We start from the raw sequence: 24,219 nt of genomic DNA, 5'->3' as shown, positions 1-24,219 counted from the left end.
AATATCGTTTCATTGAATTTGCTCATAAATTTTTAGTTACTCAGACATTTGGTTTATGAGATAACATTTGTCATTATGTAAGTACAGTGTCTGTTAGGTTATATTTCTAGATGGCTTTAAATTTATGTCTGGTAATATAGAAATGATATCTAGTTTGTAATCAGAACACAGACAAATGTAATAAATGAAAACAGTGTGTCTTGATGAGAGGAAATTTTGAAATGGCAGCATGGAGAATGAATTGAGACATAAAAATCAAATGTCAGAAAGAAAATAGTTTTTCAGAATTTCCTTTTCTGTACCTCAGGAGTTTCGGTTCATCGGTCTTTGAGACCATCTTAGACATACGTAAACATACATAGAAATTTCTGTGTGTGTGATCATTTGTATATATAGAAATAAAAGGAAGAAAGATTGAAAAAATCTTACTAGTCATTTTTCTTAGTGTTTTCTTCCAAGAACATAGTCTGTATTCTTAGCAGCGTATATTGTGTTTCCTAATTTTAACTAGTATTCAAACACTAATGTTAAGAGGACATTTTTATTGCATTACCTTTTCTTCTTTACTCATAACTTCATATGTAGTTTTGAATTCTGCAGATTGAGGTTTCTTGAAAAGTAATTGAGCAAAGGATTGCCTTTCAGATTTTTCTATGTCCACATTTTGGGCCTAGATTTCTTAAATCTTACTTCTTTCCTGGTCGTATTGTTCATGTGACACCATTTTTTAAAGGGGCACTGATACAATCTAAATAAAAGGAAAAGTCTGAGTATGAATTATATTTAGAGTGTTGTTTCCAGAAAGGACCACTTGTCCTTGGGGTGTAAACTGAGTAGTATTAGTCCAAATTTGCATTTGTAGCTTTTTTTTTAAGTAGTAGGAAGCTCACACAGGACTTGAATCTAGTCATCTTTGCCTCTGAGTGTCAAAAATGTGTGTCCTGCACCAGCCCCACTTCCTTCCTTCCTTCCTTCCTTCCTTCCTTCCTTCCTTCCTTCCTTCCTTTCCTTTCCTTTCCTTTCCTTTCCTTTTTCCTTTCCTTCCTTCCTTCCTTCTTTCCTTCCTTCCTCCCTCCCTCCCTCCCTCCCTCCCTCCCTCCTTCCTTTCCTTTCCTTTCCTTCCTTCCTCCCTCCCTCCCTCCCTCCCTCCCTCCCTCCCTCCCTTCCTTCCTTCCTCCCTCCTTTCCTCCCTTCCTTTCCTTCCTTCCTTCTTCCCTTCCCTTCCCTTCCCTTCCCTTCCCTTCCCTTCCCTTCCCTTCCCTTCCCTTCCCTTCCCTTCCCTTCCCTTCCCTTCCCTTCCCTTCCTTCCCTTCCTTCCCTTCCTTCCCTTCCTTCCCTTCCTTCCCTTCCTTTGCTTTCCTGCTTGCTTTCTTGCTTTCTTGCTTGCTTTCTTTCCTCACATAATTGCTTTACTCTCAACACATCACAAAGGCAGTATTTCTATTTTTGAACATTGGGAAGAACCTCCAACCTGTATTTCTTTAGAGTTAGGTTTTATTTTCTGTAGCTGTCAGCTTTCTTTGAAACTGCATATTCAAACATTTTAAGCCTAACTTTCCACGATTTGTACTTGTAGCTATACAATATCAACAATCTTTTGAGCAGTTTTTCTGAGCATCTGGAAATTGGAACGCATATCTTAAAAAAAATAGTATCAAATCAGTAATTTTTTTATTACCTGGAAATTTTTCCTTTCTTTAAACCTATTATTCTTAAATCTTTCACGCATTCACTTACTAGTATACATTGAGTGGTGGTAGATTGTGTTTGGTGGAGAGGGAAAGGTTCCAAAACATATTTTAACTACAAGGATATTTTGATATTACAATTTAAATAATATACTTTGTTGCCTTTGACAAAATTTTATTTTTGTCTAAAGTGAATACTGAATAGTTTTTAAAAGAAATTTTCACTTTTATTTCTTTTAAGTGTATAGTGCTATCTGATAATGTTATACTTCTTAAAGATCAAAATGATGAGATTCCTCAGGAATTGGCTATTTTAAATCTCTTTGTTTTGGTAGAATTCTCTTAAACCATTGAAAAATATTGAGGTATTGCTACCTCAAACTATTGCTACCCCTTCAAAAATATTATTATCATTCTGCATTCTTCCTTAATGCTTGCCTTTTAGGGATAAAAAGTTATCTTTATAGTTTTCAGTAAAATTTCATTGAAAGTTATACCAAAAAATTTTAGTGTGGTTTTACTATCCCCTATAACCTTGTTATTTTCTTATAAGAAAATCTATGATACACAAGGCCATCAAGATATCTCAGTTCAAAGCCAGTAAGTTTTGTGTTAACATGATAATTTGGATATAGTGTTTGTTTATTGCTTGTTACTTGTTAGTGCTCTGGTAGCTGTGGCTTTTGGTTTATTAAAGAGCACTAAAAGATTTACTGCTTCCTGGCTCACTTCTAGATGCCTAGTCTATATTTCTTTGTTAACCACAACAGCCTGGTGGCTAGCAGATCATGGAAGAATTTACCATGAAATGAATTGTGCTCCATCGTAGACATGATTGGTTCTACGATGTGTGTCTTTTCTTCTGTCTTACGTTTGCATAGGATTGCAGCTGAAAACTTTTTATTTGTTTTAGGTAAATGGAGTTGATTTAGCAGGCAAGTCCCAAGAGGAAGTTGTTTCCCTGTTGAGAAGCACCAAGATGGAAGGGACCGTGAGCCTTCTGGTCTTTCGCCAAGAAGATGCCTTCCACCCAAGGGAACTGGTGTGTAAATTTAGAGCAGATGAATGATTTCTGATGAACACGAGCCAGGGATCTGGGCTAGCCACCTGATGGCCCATGTTTACTAAGACATTTTCCAAGTAGTGTATATGTTTTATATATCTTTCAGCCTTAACTGAATATAAGCATTTTTTTCTTATATTCTTTTTAGTTTCGGAAATAGATATTCACAATTTTGAATGTAGGGGTCTTTAAAAATCAAATTACATGGATATTTTCTAGGACAGCACATGTTTATTACTGAACGCTTTCAGATGGACTGATTGAATACAGAGATGTTGATTATTTCATAACTGTCACTTCAAAGGCTGGTGTTGAAAACGTGCCATCTTCTCCACTACATATGACAAATTTTCATATTTCAGATTTCATAATGCATTTAGCTAAACCAAATAAAGCTTCTTGCTTACTGTTGTATGAAAAGAGTACCTTAAAGTATTATTGTTGAAAGTAAGGAGTCCTGAGTGGCACTGAGTCCCATGGCCATCAATTACTAATATAGACCTTATTTGGAATGACACAGAAACAAAAAGGCATTTGTTTGCTATTTATTTCATTTTTTATATGTGTATCAATATGTCTACATTCAAGAGGTATTTACATAGTATTGGTGTGAATGAAATATGTGTACTAAACTGACATAGTTTGAATGTTTTTCTGCAAAAAGTGCCAGGTTTCATTTATTGTGTAAAAACAACATAATTGGAGGAATCACTTTTATCTTTTGATGTGGTAAGAAAATTGTTTTATTTCTGGGACAAGTGGTATTTTAAATATTTCAAAACAGATTTGAGTTGGGCCATATTAGAACATTTGACATCTCTTTCAGTTAGTTCTTAGGCTGTCTGTAACAATTAATCTGTATCTACTGGAGTGTCAAGGTTTAAGGGGGCCCAGTTCCCAAATTTGCCCTGTCTCTTATGGCATAAGAGCCTTAAGTCTCTTATGCTAATATTTCAAGTATGGATGTGTTGTGGTTATTAAAATTTTCTTTTTATCATAAGCCAGATATATTTCAGTGTAGGAATACTACATCCCCAGGTTACCCAAATTTACTGTGATTTCATGGAATTTCAGATTGTGATAGGGCTGAAAACTGAACACTTGTGTTTTAAGTAGATTTTGAAAATTATAAAAATGTCTTTATTTCTATTTTAAAATGTTGAATGCATTATTTCTGAATTTAAATTCAGTTTTCCATTTTCCCCCCACTGTTATCCAATTTTGTGCTTAAAATGCCACCTGATCCTAAATCTGGAGATGTCTCTATTAAATTGTAAATGAGCACTTAAAAAAAAATACTAGGCTTTAGCTGTGATTTGCTGAAGCTTTAATTCTTCCTCGGTACATCTTAGCCTGTGTGATAGTTAGCATCATCAGATTGCCAAAGCCCAAACACCACTCTTCAGCGGGCCCTTCTCAGACTTAGTGCCAACAGGCAGCCAGCTTAAGGTTATTCAGGTTCTTCTTGTCCAATTTTGATCTTCCAGGCTTCTGTTTTCCCCTTCTGCTGCTTATTTTTTTTTTCTCTTGGTTATTTAATTTATTGCTTGTGAGCTTTTCATTAAGGAGTGAGCCAGTAGGCCGTCAGTCTATTATTCATGTTGCAGCTGCTTTTTAAGATTTCAAAGAATATAATTCTGAAAAACTTAAAGTGGGGGATTGCATTTAAAATGATCTTTGAATCCAATTAACAAAACTCTTTTCCTCTGTTTGGGGAGTCTGTGTTTAAATTCTGTGTCTAAAACAAAATACTTTTATCAATATGTGCCTTTTTTTTTTTTTAAATCAACCTTTTAAATATCTATCCAATTAAAGCAACTCTATAATATATGAAAAGCATCACATTTATAACCGGTGTAGTATTTATCATATAATACTTGTGGTTCAGACTGTTATTATCTGGTCTAGCTATCAAATTAAAACATACCTCATAACTTTGACGTAGTTGGGAAATGCAAAAAACAGAATTAGAACAGTGCCACGAATAGAGAGGCAGTCTGGTGAGATTTGTTTTCTTCCAAATAATAAATTCATGATATACTGTGAGTGAGGGAGTCAGAATTTACATCTAGGAAAATGTCTTAACACACACGCACACACACACAAGATAATATAACTGTATCATATGCACACACACACACACACACACACATACGCACACACATACATATAAGATAACATAATCACATCAGTGAAAGTTTGGAAGACAGTAATACATCAGCCATAATATAATCACCCGCCTTATATTTTGTGGAATTTAAGAACCAGCAAAATTTCCTGTAGAGTCAAGCTTTGTGTCCCTGTGTGTTGAAGATGGCTTCAGTCAGTCTGTATTTATATTTTTCTTCAATTCTTCTAGAATGCAGAGCCAAGCCAGATGCAGATTCCAAAAGAAACGGTAAGAGCTTTGTCTTTTGCAGGATGCAGAGATGTTGAAGAGATAAATGGAACTAACTTCTGACTAATTAAATATGAAGTTACTTGCCCTCCCTCTTCCTCACTCACAATAGATACTACATAGGTTCATTAAATTCCCAACTGGTCTCATCTTAAGGTGACTTATTGTTAATACCCTAGATGGATAATGTTTCATGATTTCCTTTGGGTAAACAGGGTTAGAACAGAGAGAGACATTAGAATAGTTTGCTGTTCACCTTCACAATAAGAGGGACCAAAATTTGGTAAGTGTAGTAGTTTGACATACATATAAAAGTCTTCATGAGTTGTGACATGTTATATTTTCAGTGGCTACAAAGTAAAAACATAAATAAAAAAGAAGACTTGATTCAGGCACAGAAAAAATAGGGAGGGCTGAAAGCACAATAAAATATCATAAACAGAAAAAATAAAGTGATACATCTGTAATTAGGCTAAACATATTAGTTGTCATATTAACTTATAGCCATTACAAGTATTTTACTTATTATAAGTTAATGTAGCATATTATAACAGGTAATTTCTCTTAATAAAGGTAACCACTCACAGCTTAGATTAAAATGCAAACCTAGTTCTATTCTGTTAAAGAGACAAATCTTAATACGACCTGGAAATAAAGGAGTAAGTTGAGTTCTAGCAGGCAATGCTAATGTAATGAAAGTAGGGATTGCCATATCAGCCTTTTCAGTCTCTGAAAGTATGGTTTTTAGTGTGGTTGCACGGCATGGGGTAAAAAGATAGGATGCTTTATATTGACACATAACATCCAGTAGAAATTCTAGCAGTCATGATCCTTTATACATCAAACAACATGGCATAAAAGCGTATCATTCCCAAATTCTTCTAAGTACAAAGAAAATTTAACAAAACCATATCTCCAGTGGATGATGCTAGTGTGTATTTTTCAAAACTGTCATATTAGGTAGAAAAAAAAAATAAGAGTGTGAAGAATTTGAATAACACAGTTAACAGGTTTGGTTTCTCTTTACATACTCATAAACAGATAACTTTGAATGTAATAAACAAAATGTTATTTGAAAATATTCTATAATCACAATCATGGTTAACAAGTCAGACCTCGGAGGAAAATCAGTAAACAACCTTGAAAATATTACACATTCAGAAATATGAGTGATAGAAAATTTATAGTCATAGTTTTTTATTCATAAAATCAGTTGGTCAGTGATAACTAATCAAAATCACAATGGTATTTGTGTATGAATATGGTGGGAGTAGGTGGAAAGGGTAGGGGAAATTGGACAGATTGATCTTAAAGAATTTCAACTGGGCACAAGTGTGATCTGTACTATTTCATAGGCAATAATGACGGCAAAATGTACTGTAGAGCTAAAATTCTTAAGATAGCATGATATTTGTTACAGGAATAGACACAGAGAACATTTGAACACATTAGCAAAATAGAAACAGACCTGATGTATATGTTAAAGGTGGTATTTCAAAATAGTGGTAAACTATGGTTTATTTCATGTTTTAAAAAATTGGCTATTCACTTTAAAAAGTTACATATTTTTTTTCTCACCATACACCAAAGTAAATCCCAGTTGGTTATGAAATTAAACCTTAAACAATATTAAAAATCATTAAAAAATATGTAAACAAGAATATAAATTAAAAATATGTGAAAAATCTCTGTTAACTTTGGGTACTGAATGTTTGTCCAAGCAGGGCAAAACCAAAATGTCATTAGAAAAATAGATTTATTTGTGTGTGTGTGTGTGTGTGTGTGTGTGTGTGTGTACGCGTGTGTGTAACTTTTGTATAGCAGTAACCATAACATGAAATAGTGAAAAGGTAAATGCCAAACAGGGGAAGTATTTTGCAATGTGACCGTCGGTAAATAACCACCCCTTTATTGTTAGAATCTTCTTACAGAGCTTTTAGCAAAACAGAATGATTTCACACATAAAGTTCAGTTAACCCTTGAATGAGGGTTTGAATGGCGTGGGTCCATGTATATGTGGATTTTTTTTTCTTTTATAAATATGGTGCAGTACTGTAAACGTATTTTTTCTTCTTTATGATTTATTTAATAGTATTTTCTTTTCTCTAGTTTACTTTATTGTAAGAATACGGTGTATAATACATATCACAAAATAGGTGTTAATCGACCATTTCTGTTATCAGTAAGGCTTCTGGTCATCAGTAAGCTATTGGTGAAGTTTTTGGGGAATTAAAAGTTATATGAGAATTTTCTAGTGTGTTGGGGCAGGGGGGAGTTGGGGGCATTGCCCATAATCACCACCTGTTAAGGTCTAGGACAGTGTGAGACAGAAAATCTTGCTGTAAGCTGTAAAGATAGACATATTCTCTGAAAACATTTAGGCAGTCCTGGTGAGGAAATTGATGATTAGTCTTGACCTTTTCAATCACTAAAGGGAAGAAGTGACATGGGCTTTCAATGGAGTATTCCACTGAGAATTCCAAGGTCCATTTCATTCCACTTCTCACCCACTAGCCTTGTGTGTTCAGGAGAAAATTTGCCCAGCAAATGACAATCCAATCACTAACAAAAGAAGTTATATGCATATGTATGTGGGTCTGATTTCTGATTACAATGGAAATTTTTTCTAATGAGGGTTTTCTGAACTGAGTCAGAAATCCCAGTTTTTTTTCTAAATATTTTCTTTTCCGTTTCTTGGTGTTTTGTTGTTGTTGTTTATTTGTTTTGTTTTTACTGTGTCCTCTCACATCTGTGCCTTTGTTCCTGCTCTTACTATGTATATAATATAATACCATTTTGGGTTTTTAAAGGCTTCATGTTACATTTATAACTTAAAAAAAATTGACTTCCTGGGCCTTTGCTTCTCTTTGCACCTTTTGAGGGCAAGTCATTAAATTCATTCAAGGCTTGAAATTCTCTGATATTTGTTATTTAAACTTTTATGTAATTGTACGCACCTCAAGAATAGATAGGTCCTAAAACTCAATTAATCGTTTGTTCGTTGATTATTACAATGACCCATAACTGATTTAGTCTGAGAAATTGAAAATATGTCATTAAGGTATGTTGAGTAAGTTCAGTGACTACTAGACCTCTTGAATTGATGAGATATAAGTTTTCTGTACGTCTTCTAAATATCATCTTAATTAATGAGAGCAGCAGATTGTCTTCTAAATATCATCTTAATTAATGAGACCAGCAGATTGTAGCCAGGGTGCAATGGTACAAGAACATGTAGTTCTTGGGTCCCAAATACACCAGGTTCAGACGCTTGCTCCTGACAAAATCCAGAGGCAGAGAGACGGCTGGAGGTGAAACAAGAGAGGGATTTATTTCAGTGAGGCCAACATCAGGAAGACAGTAGGCTAATATCTCAGAGATTGTCTCCAAAGTGCTGAATATACTTCTAGGTTTATATAAGGAAAATGTGGAGCAAAGGTCGGTGGGTACAAGTGTTGCTGGGTGAACTGGAGAGACCACAGGCCCTGAGGCCTCAACCCAGCCTGTCCCAAAGATGGCACCAACGGCTCTTGGTCTTGTTACAAGAAAGAATTCCAGGACAGAAACAATAGAGCATATGAGAGACATAAGCAGGAATGTTTATTAAAGTGAGAGTATACTCTGGGGTGCCTGGGTGGCTCAGTCGGTTAAGCATCCAACTCTTGGTTTTGACTCAGGTCATTATCTCCTGGTTTGTGAGTCTGAGCCCTGCATCAGGCTCTGTGGTTACAGTGTGGAGCCTGCTTAGGTTTCTCTGTCTCGCCCTCTCTCTCTGTTCCTCCCCCCACTTGGGCTCTCTTTCTCTCTGTCTCTCAAATAAATTAACTTGAAAAAAAAAAATCTAAAAAAAGTGAAAGTATCCTCTCAAGATGTGAGAGTGCCCTGGGGGTTGGGTTTCTATCTTATATTGAAGGTGTGGAATATTCACTACTTGGGGTGGGGATTTCTCAGAAGCAGGTTTTGAGCCTTTCCTTCCTTATTTGGTCAGGGGTTTCTGGCCTACTTTGTCAGCCATCTTGGGCCTATCTGGTTTGATCCAGCTTCTTGTGGTTTTGTTTTGGATTGTTGCCAGGACAGGCAACTGACTTTCTCAGGAGCTGGCCTTGACTTCCTTTTTCTTGGCCTCCAGGTCTTCTGTTAGAACCTAACTAACTGTCTCTAACACATACAGGTGGGCAGTGAATGTCGAGTTGATCATTGTCTTGGGGTCAGTCACACTTGGGTCTTGCTGGCTCAGGGGAGTCCTTATTGCCTGAGGGGCTAGTTTTGGTTCCCATGAGGACATGATTTGCCCACTGTGTCTTTTGCCTCAGTTAAGAGATAAGCTGAAAACAAGAACTTAATCTATTAGAAAGTACAGATTGAGGTCAAAATGGAAATAGTTGAAGTCCTTTTTTAAGATTAGAAACTTTAGCTTCAAGTTACCAATTCAGGATTGAACAAAATGCCAAAATATTTAACAGAGGCTCAGTGTCACTTGCTCTATGCCCTGAACATAACTCCTTTGTCTCTGAGAAGTTTATTTACTCGATAGAAAGCACTCTTATGTGGATGTCCTGGTTGGACAAGACAGTACTTGGGTGTACTAAGTCACGGTGCTTCTCCAGAGAAATGGAACTAATAGGATACATCTGTGTTTAGGAAGAGATTTTAGCATAACAGATTATCTAGTGTGATTGTCAGGGCCACCAAGTCCAAATCTGCAGTGTTTCAGTCAGCGGATTGCAGACCCTGGAGAGCCACTGGTGCAGATGACTTCTGATGTCAGTCTCCTGGACAATCTCCTCTTGGCTCAGGAAGGCCTGTGAGTTTTGGTTGACCTTTAACTGATTGAATGGGCTCCACCCACATTGTGGAGGCTTGTGTTTTATCTAATTTAAATATGAATCTCATTCAAGAACACCCTACATACAAGCTGACATATAAAAAATTAACATCACAATGAGTTATTGGATTTACCTGCTGGCTAGAAGGCCTTAACTTACCAAAGTGTCAGTTTCTTCATTGGCTTCAAATAGGACTAATGCAAACTTGCTTACTGAGCCCCCAAGAACTCTTGAGTAAGATCCATGTCAAAATATAATTTTTTTAATGTTTATTTTTGACAGTGCAAGTGGGGGAGGGGCAGAGACAGAGGGAGACACAGAATCTGAAGCAGGCTCCAGACTCAGCTGTCAGCACAGAGCCCAATACAGGGCTCTAACTCATGAACTCCGAGATCATGACCTGAGCCTAAGTCAGACGCTTAACTGATTGAGCCACCCTGGTACCCCCAAAATATAATTTTATGTTAAACAGATTCAAGGCTGTTAGATAAGAGTAGGACTTTAGAATAATATGGTTTAGGGATGATACTAGACATTAAAGATAAGATATAGTCCATGCTTTAATGTCATGAATTCAAAATGCATTCCAAGAGAGTAAGTGGGTTCTCTCTATGGAAACTGCAGGGAAACATTGGGGAGTCTTTGAGAACCTCCCTGAAGATCAGGAGGCATCTTGATAGGCTACCTTCAGAAGATTTAGTCTTGATTTAGAGATTTAATGAGCTAGGTAATAAGCATCATCATTAATAGGTTCATTTAACTAATGGTTATAGTAGATCAAGTAAATGCTACCATAATGACCCCACTGTAAAATGAGAAAACTGTAGAAGAAATTAAGAGAACAATCCCATTTGCAATAGCATTAAGGAAATGAAATACTTAGGAATAAATTTAACCAGGGAGGTGAAAAATCCGAACACTGAAAACTGTAAGACATTGGTGAAAGAAGTTGACGGTGACACAAATAAATGGAAATGTCCTCAGTGCTCATGGATTTAAAGGATTAATATTGTGAAAATGTCCATATTGTAGATCACCCAAAGTGATCTACAGATTTAATGCAATCCCTATCAAAATCCCAGTGATGTTTTTTCTCAGACATGGAAAAACAATACTAAAATTCACACTGAACTATTAAAGACCCCTGGCAGCCAAAGTAATGTTAAGAGAGAACAGCTAAATTAGAGTCATTACACTGCCTCTGAGAAGCTTATTTACTTGATAGTAAGTATCAATAAAGTATTGATCATAAACTATCAATATAGTTTGAACTGCCTGAGTTCAAACTATATTACAAAGCTACAGTAATCAAAACAGTAAAGTATTGGCATAAAAAGGGATATACAGGCTCAATGGAACAGCATAAAGAGCCCAGAAATAACCCTATCTATATATGGCCAATTTAATTATGATAAGGGACCCAAGAATATATAATGGGGAAATGATAGTTGTGTTGAGAAAACTTGATGCCCACATGCAAAAGAATGAAACTACAGTTGTATTTTACACCATACACAAATTTCAACACAAATGGATTAAAGATTTAAGTGGATTTATGAAACCATGAAACTCCGAGAAGATAGAGTGGGTAGCAACTTGAAGTTGGACTTGCTGCTGATTTTTTGGATTTGACACCAAAAACAAAAATAAACAATAGCAACTACGTCAAATTAAAAAGCTTCTGCACAGCAAAGGAAATCAACAGAATGAAAAGACTACCTATAGAATGGGAGAACATGTTGGCAAATCATCCATCTGATAAGGGGTCAATATCCAAGATACATGAAGAACTCATACAGCCCCATAGCAAAAAATCCAAACAGTCTGATTTAAAAATAGGCAGAGGAACTGAATAGAAGTTTTTCCAGAGAAGACATATAAATGACCTAGAGATCCATAAAAAAGTACTATGTTTCTATTTTGTTTGGCCTTTAACTGAGCATCATTGATCATCAGGGAAATGCAAATCAAAATCACAAGAATAACCTCACAACTGTTAGAGTGACTATCATCAAAATGACAAGCAAAATGACAAGTGTTGGGAGAATGTGGGCAAAGGGAACCCTGTGCACTGTTGATGGGGGATGTAAATTGGTGCAACTACAATGGAAAATAGTATTGAGGTTTCTCATAACATTAAAAATAGAACTGTATGATCTAGCAATCCCACTTTTGAGTATATATGCAAAGAAATTGAAATCAGGATCCCAAAGAGATCCCTGCACTCCCCTATTCATTGTAACTTTTTTTTACAATAGCCGAGATATGGAAATAACCTAAGTGTTCATCAATAGATTAATAGAAAAAGAAGATGTAATACACACACACACACACACACACACACACACACACACACACACACACACACTGGAATGTTATTCAACCACGAGAAAGAAGGACATCCTGCCATTTGCAACAGCACAGATGGACCTTGAGGGCATTATAGTAGAAGAAAGAAGTCACAGAAGCAAATATTATATGGTATCATTTATAGGTGGAATCTAAAACAGCCAAACTCATAGGAACAGACTAGAATGATGTTTACCAGAGCCTGGGTGATGGCAGGAACCAGGAGATGTGGTTAAAGAGTGTAAGCTTCCACTTATAAGATGAAGAAGTTCTGGGGATCTAATGTACAGAATAATGATTATAGTAAGTAGTATAATAATTATATGCTTGAAAGTTGCAAAGAGAATAGACTGTAACTGTTCTTACCACAAAAAGAATATATAAGTATGTGATGGGTGGAGGTGTTAGCTAATGATTTTTCAATATGGTAATCATTTTTCAATGTCAGTATATCAACTCAACCCATCGTACACCATAAACTTTCACAATGTTATGTATTAATTATATCTCAAAAAAGCTGGAAAGAAAAAAAAAACTTAAGTCAGACAAAGCAAAGAGGAAGCATAAGGAGGGAGAGGATTTTGGTTCATTACATCTCCATCAATATTTTTATACAAATTCATTGTGTTAAACTCGTCATCAAGCACTTCTGCAGGCCTATAATGTAAATTAATTTTGATACTCTAGAGAACACATAAAAGTATACAAAAACTTTCTTTTTGAGTTTTTTGATGGAGAATTATACTATCATATACTAATCATATGTTGACCTTAATTGTTTGGTTTTGAGCAGCAAAAATTGCTATTGTCACAAAACATTTTATAACATCTTGTACTATTAAATGCTCAAACTTATTTTAAACTTATAATTCAAAGGAAAAAGCTTGAATTAAATGGCTGAAACTTTTTTTTTTTTTTTAATTTATTTTTTTCTAGTAATCTCTCTATCCAACATGGGGCTTGAACTTAACGACCCTGAGACCAAGAGTCTCGGGCTCTTCCAACTGAGTCAGCTAGGCGCCCTAATTCAAACTTATTTTAAAACTATGTTTCTCCAAAGTTGGGATAGAATAATGTTTTCATGATATTACAAATATCATAATGATTTTGTAGAGTCAATCTCTGTGTTAACTTTAAGGAATTCATTTGAAATTGCTTACTATTACTACAGTAAGATAGGGGTTCCTTAGTGTTTGGTGTGCTTTCCCTGAGAAATCTATCTTAGTTATTTTTTTTATTGTCCTCCTTTGTGGATAGTAATAAAATTAATATTTTTTAAATTTACTATATGATTTATTTGCTGTTGAACTCTTAGGTTATTTTTTTAATATTGGTAGAAATATCTATTTTAAAATGAAAAGTGTTTTAGGTATAGCAAAACTATTCTGGATTAGTTATTACATATAATTTTTATTCTGAAATGTTAGACTTTCAAAAATAGTACAGAGACTTCCAGTATACCCTTCACCACATTCCCCAATTGTTATTATTTAACCACATTAGATACATAATTATCTTTCATCCTCCACTCCCCATCTGTCTACTTTTTTCTCCTTTTCTTCCCACTATATATTTTTTTTTCTGAACTGAGAATAAGTTGTAGATGTAATTCCCCTTTATCTGTAAATATTTCACTGTGTCTATCCTAATAACAAGGACATTTTCTTATGTAACCACATTATAGTTACCAAAATCATGAAACTAACATTGGTTTGACAGTATTGAAGTACCACTTGCCCCAATTAATGTTCTCTATTGCAAGCAGAGATGAATGAATGAATGAATGAATTCATATGAATCAAATTCTGCTCTGGTTTCCAATTCAGGACCATGTGTGGAATTTAGTTGTCATGTCTCTTTTGTCTTCCTTAATGTGGAACACTTCTTCAGTTTATCTTTTCAGTTTTGAAGAACAAGTTACTTTGAGAATATGCCTCAATTTGGATTTGTGTGGAATTTTTTAATTTGATAAGGATTTTTATGACTTGACATTATAGATTAATAACTGTAAAAAACATTTTGTTATCAGTATTTATATAATCAAGCAAATCAATTCTTTAGATTTTACTTATTTTATGTCTACCATTTGATTTGGAATAGAGTACAGTAAGGCCAGATGTGACATTTTGACTTTGCTAATAAGAATAATTAACCTTAACATATCAGCACAGATACTGTGTATAAACATTCATCACACATATGGGATAAACTGAAGTGTGTAACTTAAAGAAACTTTGGAGGGTTATTCTTTTGTGCAATAACTAAATGAAGCCAAGATAACTTCTCTTTAAAAAAAAATCCTCCTCTTTATATTAAAAACAAGAATGGTTCTTCCTATGTGTGATAACTGCACGTTATTTAAGCTCTTTGTATTGAATAAATGTAATCTTTTGTAAGCCTTTTGTTAGCTTGAGAGTATGACGTTCTGCGTTACTGCATAATGGTTTTGTGAGAGCTACCATAAGATTTCCCCTCTCGGCACCAGCCCCTTCCCAACATGTATAACCATCCTCCTATCCCTTCTTTCCCACACTGGGTTTTTGAAGAGCAAGAGAAATTAAAGAAATGGCACATAGTGGGATTTTTATAGTACAAAAAGTAGCGTATAGTGGATGGTATGAAATTCAGTCAGCGTAGAGGGGAAAAATCACCTGCAATTATGTGACTTCAGTGCCACCATTTTGATGTGTACTTTTTAAAATGATTTTCTTCTTTACTGATGTAGCTAATATATACATGTCCTTGGCACATATCATGTAGGTAATGAATGTTATGTCCTAAGCAGAAGGACACAGTGATATATTCCTCTTAATGCTTTTACTGAGAAGACAGACATTAAAGAATTTATTAAAATAGGATATCAAGGCTTATACTGGGTGAAGTATTAGAAGTTAAGAAAGCTCACAGGATAAAACCCAATTTCTTAGTCATAAATGTTTTTCTCTTCCCCCAAATGGGACACTTTCTAAAGACATGTTAATAGCTGAATAGTGTTAATCTACTTAATATCATATGTAAAGGTTGTTTTTAATTTTTAGCTGTCCTATTAAAGCAGTGGACATCTGAACAGTTAAATCTTTGTTCCTGACCTCTGGTAGTTTTTTTGGGACATATTACTAAAGTACTATTTCTGGGTTAAATGATAAACAAAATGTAGAGGCTTTTGATAAGCATTGTCAAATTGACTTCTATAAATGTCTGTACCTTTTTATATTTCACCAGTAGTGCAAGAAAGTGCCCATTTCACCATACCTTCTGCATTCTTAGATTCATTACTTAAAACAATTTTTTTTCAGCAGTTTGATAAGCTTTGTTGCAAGTAGACGATGATGATGATGATGGTGATTATTTTGGTCCACTTATCTTTCTTTAATGTATTCCTTGTTCACATCTCTCTTATTTGATGTGGCAGTGTTCATCTTTTTGTTTGTACTTCATCAGTTTTGTGTAATAATGATACTAACTCCATGGAAAAGGGAGTGAGAAGTCAATTAATTATAGTGGAAAAATGAGCAGCAAAACACCTTGCCGTTCTGCTCACACTCAATGTGTGAGTTTTCCACACCATGTACTTCTGATACCCTCTGGAATTAGTGTTAGACCTCACAAGTTAAGGACTCAGCCCACAAGACTGGCTCCCACTCAGAATATTTTAAAGGGCACACATGGAAAGCCAAATGCAGAGATATACAGGGTGAAGTCTGGAAGTTCTCAAGCTCAAGAGCTACTATTCCTTTGGAGTTGGGGTGTGCCCCCGTTCTGGCACATGGATGTGTTTATCACCCTGGAAGCTCTCCAAACCCCATACTTTTGGGATTTTTATGGATGCCTCATCAATTATTAACTCCATTTTCAGCCCCTCTCCCTCTTTGGAGAATGGGCTTGGACTAAAGTTCCAAACCTCTAATCATGGCTTCTGGTGATAAGAGTCCATTCAGGAGCCACCAAGGAACCCACCAAGTGTCACCTCATTAGAAAAGATATCCCTAACATCCAGAAAATCCCATGGGATTTAGGAGTTCTGTGTCAAACACTCTTACCAGGAATTACAAGGGTTTTTGGAGCTCTGTATCAGGAACTGGGGCCAATGACCAATATATTAGCAGGCATTGAAGGCAGATTTTATATATTTATATTTATCTCCTTTTATTTCACAAATGGTAGAATGTTTGTTGAGTCATTTATTTCAGAGCCTGCAATCAGCTATTGGACTCACATCTGTAATTTTATGGTCCCATATGACATGCATATATATCCTGTTCCTTTTGCCCCTTTTCATAATATTTTGTGCTCTCTTACTAAGATCTTAATATACTGAAGCCCAGAGATGACTCTGCTCATGATTATTTTTCAACTACTTAAGATAATCAACTTTTATTTCTTCTCTTATAGATCTACCCATTTTTTCAGATTAACCAGGATCAAAGGGACCTGTGAGCCAGCTGTTTCCCGCAGCTATTGGGACTATTTTCTGGGGAAGAAGGGAACCTGTCTGGGCCTTGGTGCTGCACACTTGTGGCTATTTTTCTATCTCCCTTCAGATATAAGTATTTCTGCTGTTCTGAGGATAGTGGGAAAGCAAATAGCTTTCATAGTGCCCATCCAGCAGTCTTCTTACTTCTAATATGCTAAGCCATAATGCCAGTTTGAGTACTAGGTAAAGGAAAAAATGATAGGTTGCATTAATGCAAAATAACACTCGGGTTGTTCATACGTGTGTACGTGAAAGACGTATGAGCTTGAGTGACATGGTCACGTACAAATGGCTTGAGAGGCAAATTAAAGGAAACGCATTTATTGTGTTTTGTTGAAAGAATTTGACTCAAGAAACAGTTGAATCTGGATGGAAACAATCAAGGTGATAGAAAATTAGTTTCTCCTTTGTATCAGAATGAAGAGATCTCCATATTAGAAAACTTCGTTAAAAAAAGTTCTCTATAATATAGTGGCATTTAAAATGGTTTTTGAAGAGCAAAATTTTTTTAAAACATTTGCTGCCAGAAAATTAAGTTCTAAACGCTGGCATTAATTCCAGTCTTATGTCAAGAGCCAAATGGATTAATAATGAAATATCAAAGGAAAGTACAATCTCTCACTTAAATGTTTTAATGATAATAATGACTTAACACTTGATAAGAAAGCTGAAAAAGAATATTATTCCCATCCTGCAGTTTTCATAATAAATGAAACTTTCCCGTGGAGAAAATAGTCTCCTTTAAGACAGGTTCAGAGTAGGGCATGTCAGGAAATGATTCCACCTTGATTAAAATTTTTCTTCATATATTCAGTCAGCTCCTTATCTTGATTTTTCAAGTAGAAAAATAAATGAGAATTTTAAGCCTTAGTAAAACATTATGGAAATGTAAAAATCAGTAAACATTAAAAAGCCAAACTGAAGATCTAAATCAGTAAATGACAATTAAGAACCTTCCAGACCTGAGGCAAACAGATGTACTCAATGATCAGACCTAAATGTGCCCAGCTAAGGACTATCTTTGGTTTTTAGGTCTTTTTAAATGCAACTTTTCCAGGAATATAAATACTGGTTCTGATTCAGAAAGTATGTTTTGCCTTTAAATACTTCTGAATTTGAAGTAATTCTGAAGGAGGCTATGCTGTGTTTTGATAGTATTTTGTATTTCAGACATCAACATTTATTTATACATTGTTTTGATAACAGATTTTATATTGAGATAGCTGTATGAATTCACACAAAGTCATTTCTTAGTACTTTTTAGTTGCTTTGAACCATCTGAATACTATGACATCAATATTTTGATATGAGTATTTGATATATTTTTTCTCCCCAATACATTGGTTTTATTTGATTATTCTCTGGAAATAGTCTAAATATGAACAATTTTATAATGAGCAGGCTTAGGTTTGATTTTGACTTTGACACTGAAATGTATTTTCTTTGTATATAGTAAACATAGCAATGGCCCGTATCTTTTCAAGTTGTTTTTATTTTGCATTTTTTATAGTTTTCCTGTTTTTAACATATTTGTAATTTTATTTTATTTTTTTTGAAACATACCTTGTCCTGGCAACTATGAGGTTGTCTTTTGCAAAGATGGCACAAAGAATGCCTTACTATAAAATGCTAACACTGGATATTAGTAAGTTAGAAATGTTACTTTACAAATCACATTATTATGGATTTGGAGATTAAAAAAAAAACATATCATTTGGATTATGCTAATCTAAAAAATAATCTTTTATCGATAAATGCTATACTTACAAAGAGTATTACATCTGGTGGAGATGTTAAATCTCCAAATTAAAAAAAAATTATTGTTAATTTTGATTGTTATTAGAAAAATTAAAAAAAATTTTGGGACCCAGAAAAAAAGTTGAAGTCTACCCCCATTGCTCTGCAATAGGTTACTTTCACACGTGTGACTGAGCCATTTTTAAAAGCACACTTTAAAGGATTCATTAGATAGTCTAGCCTAATTACGGACCATTAGATGTTTAACCAGTTTTCAATTATAATTTGATCATTCCAGTTTGAGTGACTAGGTGCATGGTGGAGAAATATTTCAAAATTAGAAAAAGAAGAGCAAGAATGTGTTTTAGGACTAGCTGAGGCATTTCGTTGTGATTTGAAGGCTCTGTGCCACGTAGCTGTTATGTGGTTGGAAATACTAACTTTGAGAAAGAATTCTGTCCTTACCGATTTGAAGATGACCAGTGTAGAGATATAAGAGGTTAAAGTCTTGGTCATGGGTGGGGTTACTTTGGAGAAGTCAGAAGACAGACTGCTCCGTCCCTGGTGTGTACAAGTATTTTGATGACCGAACATGCTGTCTGTCTGCGGCTCATCAGGTTATACTCTAGCTTTCGTTTCTCCTTGCTGCTTTAGGGAAATGGGCAGGAGTCGGTGTGTCTTCAATGTGTTGTGTTCTGAAACAGCCTTCTTATTCAGTGATAACTACAGTTATGAAATCAAAGCTTGCATATGCAACTAATTAATTAAGCTGGATTGCTTGGATATTATCCCCCAGCTGTATTATGTATGGTACGGTATTGTGGAAAGCTTTTCTCTAATGTTGTTTCTATCTCACGGATATTGAAGGTTAAAGCTCTCTAGTGGCTCTCTGAAAATGAATACCTTTTTCTGCTGACTTTGTATCATCGGAACTTATTATTTGCGAATAAAATGATATACCATTAGTGAACATTAAACTGTTAATAACATCAGAAATTCCTGGTGAATAAAAGGACAAATGAGTTGTATTTATTTATTTTGATTCCTGCTGTTAACTGTTTTACTTTTGTGGTTTAGGATATATAAACAGACCAAAAAAAAAAAAAGATCCCAAATTCTATGAGTCTACATGTCTTCAGTCTTCAGCTGTATTTTTCCCTACTTTTCTCAGAATCTGGTTTGAGTTTGTTTCAATATTGAAACAAGTGCCACATGAAAATATTAACAGCTGGTTCCAGGAATCATCTGGAGGGGGTGCAGATGCAGTTATCATGGATCTTGTCACGGAACTTTGGTGGAAATACTGTGTGTGAGGATTACAGACTGCTCATTAGCAGTTTTTAAAAATAGCTATGAGAAAGGAACATTGGAATATAACGTGCTGTGCAATTTTGTTTCCTACTAGAAAGCAGAAGATGAGGATATTGTTCTCACACCTGATGGCACCAGGGAATTTCTGACGTTTGAAGTTCCACTTAATGATTCAGGATCAGCGGGTCTTGGTGTCAGTGTCAAAGGTAACCGGTCCAAAGAGAACCATGCAGATTTGGGAATCTTCGTCAAGTCCATTATTAATGGAGGAGCAGCATCTAAAGTAAGCAAATGTTAACTTTACCCAGCTTATGCGTATTAACAAAAATATTTAAGTACAACCCTATTCCTATCTTGGAAACATATACACAGTGTGGGGGCGGATTACTGGTTCCTCTACCGTCTTGTGTTCTTTATCTATGGCCTGTGAATTCACCTGGCAAAAGACAGATGAACAGAACATGTTCACAAATTTTATTGATGTTAATATTTAAAATTTTCCACATACAGGGGTTCTACAGAAAAGAGAAAACCTAAAGAAGTGGTTAGACTCAGAAACTTAGATACCATTTTAGCAAAGGGCAATGGATTGTGGAGCCGTGATTGGACGAGGAAAAGGGGGTTGGGGCTTTGGGGTGGTAAATTGTAGGACGGTAAATATATGGCAGAAACTAGTGGAAGATAAGGTTTATTTTGTACGGTCTGTTTTGTAGGCTGACTAATCTCAGTGTTCTCTGTGTCTCTCGTGATGAGGGTCATTTTTTTTACTGGTTTGAGAGAGGAAAGGAGACATCTTCCTAAGAGGAACTCTGTGACCTGCACTTAGCCAGAGAAGGGAAGAACAGAGAGCTCCTTCTCCATCTGCCATTTTTCAGTTGCCTTCAGCTCAAAATAGTCCTTATGCCAAAATGGTGTGTTTTGGAGCAGCATATTCAGATACCCTGTAACACTTACCAAGTGTCTTTTGTTTTCTTCATAGTAGCCCATGCATGATCAAACTAATAGAAATCTTGGTGGTCTCTCATTTGGGGATGAAATCATAGCTTCAAGTCCCCATTTTTGGTCTCACAGAATTTACAACCCGTAGCCCTTATAGTTGAAAGAAGATAATCTGTGCAAAGACTTAGAGGAGGTTCTGGCACAGAGCTGCCCTGCAGTAAAGCTCATCTTCCCCTTCCCTGACTATGGATCACCTAGACTATTCCCCAGTCTGGAGAAAGTTTCCTGGCTATTTGTTAAGGGGGCACCTCTCTGCAATTGTGTAACAGCCTTGAGCTTTTTCTTGTCTTGGGTTGTAAATAACCTCTATGGGTGTCTCTGGAAGCAAGAAAGTAATCACTTTGTGTCCTTTAAATTAGTATGCTATTTTGGTAAACAGATTATGATAATGACTTGGTTTACAAATGTATAAATGATTGAAATAGACACAGGCTGCAGTGGCTGCTTAGACATTATTGTGCTCGTGTTCAATTGGGCATAATCCATTAGGATTAAAGCCTCTTTTTGTCCCCCTTGTATTTATGTATTTATTTATTTATTTTTAACTAAAGAGAAAGCAACTTCTTTTATAACAGTGTATTTAATAGCACTTATTTCTACCTGTTTTCTTCACAGGATGGAAGGCTTCGGGTGAATGATCAACTGATAGCAGTGAATGGAGAATCCCTGTTGGGCAAGACAAACCAAGATGCCATGGAAACCCTCCGAAGGTCTATGTCCACTGAAGGGAACAAGCGAGGAATGATCCAGCTCATTGTTGCAAGGCGAATAAGCAAGTGCAATGAGGTAAAGTATAAAAAATAAAAAGAAGACTCTAGCATTTGAAATTGTAATAAGACTAAGTTTTTGTCCTAATATTGGACAAAGAATGGCAGGTTCTGGGACTTTGCTTCAAAACATTATAAATTATCTTCGCTCTCTTTATTGCATTGTCTGTGGACTATGATTTGTTCTCTTAAATATGTGATCAAAATATCCCTAAGTGTGCACTAGTATTTCTGTCTCCAGCTCAACAAATAACACTGGGATCTTAAAAGCACCTTCAGCTGGTTCTCTTTTTGAAAACGGCCATACCTTCCTGTTGGGAGCCAACAGTTTCTCTTCTGTTCAGTAGTGTTGTTCCTAGGAGAGAGAAACAATGAAATAATGGCTTGTTCATTTGACTTATCAAAGTGGGATGCTTCTTTCAAAGCCCCTGAAAGGGGAGAGTCCGTTTCTCTTGTGACCTTGTCAAAAATGTAAGTCTCCCCTCCTATTCTCCTGTGTCTCCTTTCTCCTTTACTAAAGGGTTGAATATTTTCCCCTTGACTGCATGCTTTTTCAGTGATATCTATTGCACAGTGCCATGGCTGGCTCTGAATACATGTAGCAGGTATGTAGTTAGGAACGAGTAGGAAGAATATCCTCTCTTGAAGGTTATGATCATGTTTTCCCAAATTGTAAAAACTTGCTAAGCAGAAACATACTTTCTTGCATAATAGGGCATTTGACAATTTAACAGGAATTATATATTTATGTGATTATATTAAACCTAAAAAAAGTTTATAGTTCTAATTTATGTGCCATCCATAGGAAATAGGTGGGAGCTGAGAATTTATAGAGCAAAGCTTGTTAAAAAAAAGTAGAGTTTGTTTTTGTTTTTAATCAATGCTCAACTCCCCACATTAAAAAATAATTTTTTTTAATGTCTCTTTATTTTAGAGAGAGAGAGACAAGGGGGGGGGTGGTGGGGGGAGACACAGAATCTGAAGCAGGCTCCAGGCTCCGAGCTGTCAGCACAGAGCCTGATGAGGGGATTTTCAAACCCACAAATAGTGAGATCATGACCTGAGCTGAAGTCTGATGCTTAACCGACTGAGCCACCCAGGCGCCGTGTCAACTTCCTACATTTTTAATTAGCAATAATCGCGCCTCGGATAAACCTCATTGGCTACAATACTGCCACTGCGTAAAGCTATCAACTTCCTACATTTTTAAATCAACTAAAAGGAAGTGCCTAGGAAATCATATAAACTGAAAATTATATCTAAATGATTTAAGTGTTTTTCTTAATTTTAAAATCTATGTTATATGTATAAAGTGGAACTATTCAGATTGCTTGACCACTCATGCCATCCTGTAATATATTCTTACTTTGCAATGAAAGTTGAGTACTCAGTGTTGAGGTGACCAGTTTTGGAAAGGTTATTGACTATTATTTCTTTATTGTTTTTATTTTTCAAATGGAGAATTTGTTAACAATAATGAGTTAATTTCCGTAACAAGGGAACACTGAACCTTAACTTAAAATTCACTTTCATAAGATAAAAATTAACTTTCATAATATAAATATAAATGCTAATCCCTCAGAGTAGCCTACTGGAATGGTTTTTCTGAGACGTAGAGTTTGTATTTGATGCCAAAATTTATTATTTTGTCTCAAAAATTATTAAATGATTTTTTAAATATAAGTCCTATAGGGACACCTGGGTGGCTCAGCTGGTTAAGTGTTCGACTCTGGATTTCGCTCAGATCATGACAGCATGGTTTGTGGGTTTGAACTCCCTCTCTCTCTGTCCCTCCTCTTCCCTCCCTCACTCTCTCTCTCTCTCTCTCTCTCTGTCTCAAAATAAATAGACATTAAAAAAAAAAATGCAGATCCTTTGAAGTGCTAAATGAAAAGTCTCCACAGTAAGTTCACAAGTATACTGCTCTTTATTAGGTCTTTTTCTAAACCTGAAGGACTTCACATTCACAGGACAGTATTCTCCGGCAGACGTTTATTGAGCATCTACTAATCTACTATATACAGGAAGTGTGTTAGATCGCTGGCATATGGCAGTGATTAAAAACAGATCATGTTCCTTCTCTCCTAGAACTTATATTCTGCTGCAGAATATATCATATTTTCAGTCCCTCTTAAAATCAATTAGAATTTGTAACACCTTCTCAAAGTTTTCCCTGAGATAAACATTGGATGTTCTAGGGACACTGAAAACATATGAATATCACTGAAGACCAGCATTCTGAATCTGGACATGCTTTCCCCTGATTCAGATGGTTCCTTGTTGTTCCCCAAGCAGTAGCAGAGCAAACCTGTACCAGCCTGAAAATGTTTTGATAAAAGCACTGATTTTTTTCCCTGTTGTCCTGTAAGACACATGAAATTGGAATCCCACTGAAATATTTCTGTGTCTCATTCACTTCTGCATATGAATTTATGTGAATGAAATGATTTAAGTAAGGGAACAGCTGCAATAGATAGTAATAGACTTTAATATTCAATATTCCTTATGGTATCATTTTCATACATTGCTGGTTATTACTATTTCTTAGGAGGGTATAAGCTTATAAAACAATTATATCAAAAAAAATCTTATCATGAGTGCTGTGCT

The 24,219-nt window shown here is 35.5% G+C and overlaps 1 protein-coding gene and 1 pseudogene across 21 annotated transcripts in view; one reads left to right on the top strand and one right to left on the bottom strand.

The window, feature by feature from the left end:
- The window catches only part of PARD3 (par-3 family cell polarity regulator), a 664,605-nt gene that overhangs the window by 401,379 nt on the left and 239,007 nt on the right, over nucleotides 1–24,219 (top strand). For 15 of the 21 annotated variants that reach the window (XM_042991413.1, XM_042991417.1, XM_042991406.1 and 12 more), the window contains 4 exons: nucleotides 2,602–2,730; nucleotides 5,111–5,149; nucleotides 19,941–20,129; nucleotides 21,461–21,631. In XM_042991413.1, coding sequence (XP_042847347.1) covers nucleotides 2,602–2,730; nucleotides 5,111–5,149; nucleotides 19,941–20,129; nucleotides 21,461–21,631 — 528 coding nt within the window. The remainder of the gene's footprint in view (nucleotides 1–2,601; nucleotides 2,731–5,110; nucleotides 5,150–19,940; nucleotides 20,130–21,460; nucleotides 21,632–24,219) is intronic. The other 6 variants (XM_042991418.1, XM_042991416.1, XM_042991410.1 and 3 more) reach the window with 1 other exon arrangement.
- LOC122240595 lies at nucleotides 22,640–22,801 on the bottom strand (annotated as a pseudogene).

Source organism: Panthera tigris, chromosome B4, assembly GCF_018350195.1.
Source record: "Panthera tigris isolate Pti1 chromosome B4, P.tigris_Pti1_mat1.1, whole genome shotgun sequence".
NCBI lineage: Eukaryota > Metazoa > Chordata > Mammalia > Carnivora > Felidae > Panthera > Panthera tigris.
Note: the sequence above shows the minus strand (reverse complement) of the source record. Positions and strands in the feature narration are given on the sequence as shown.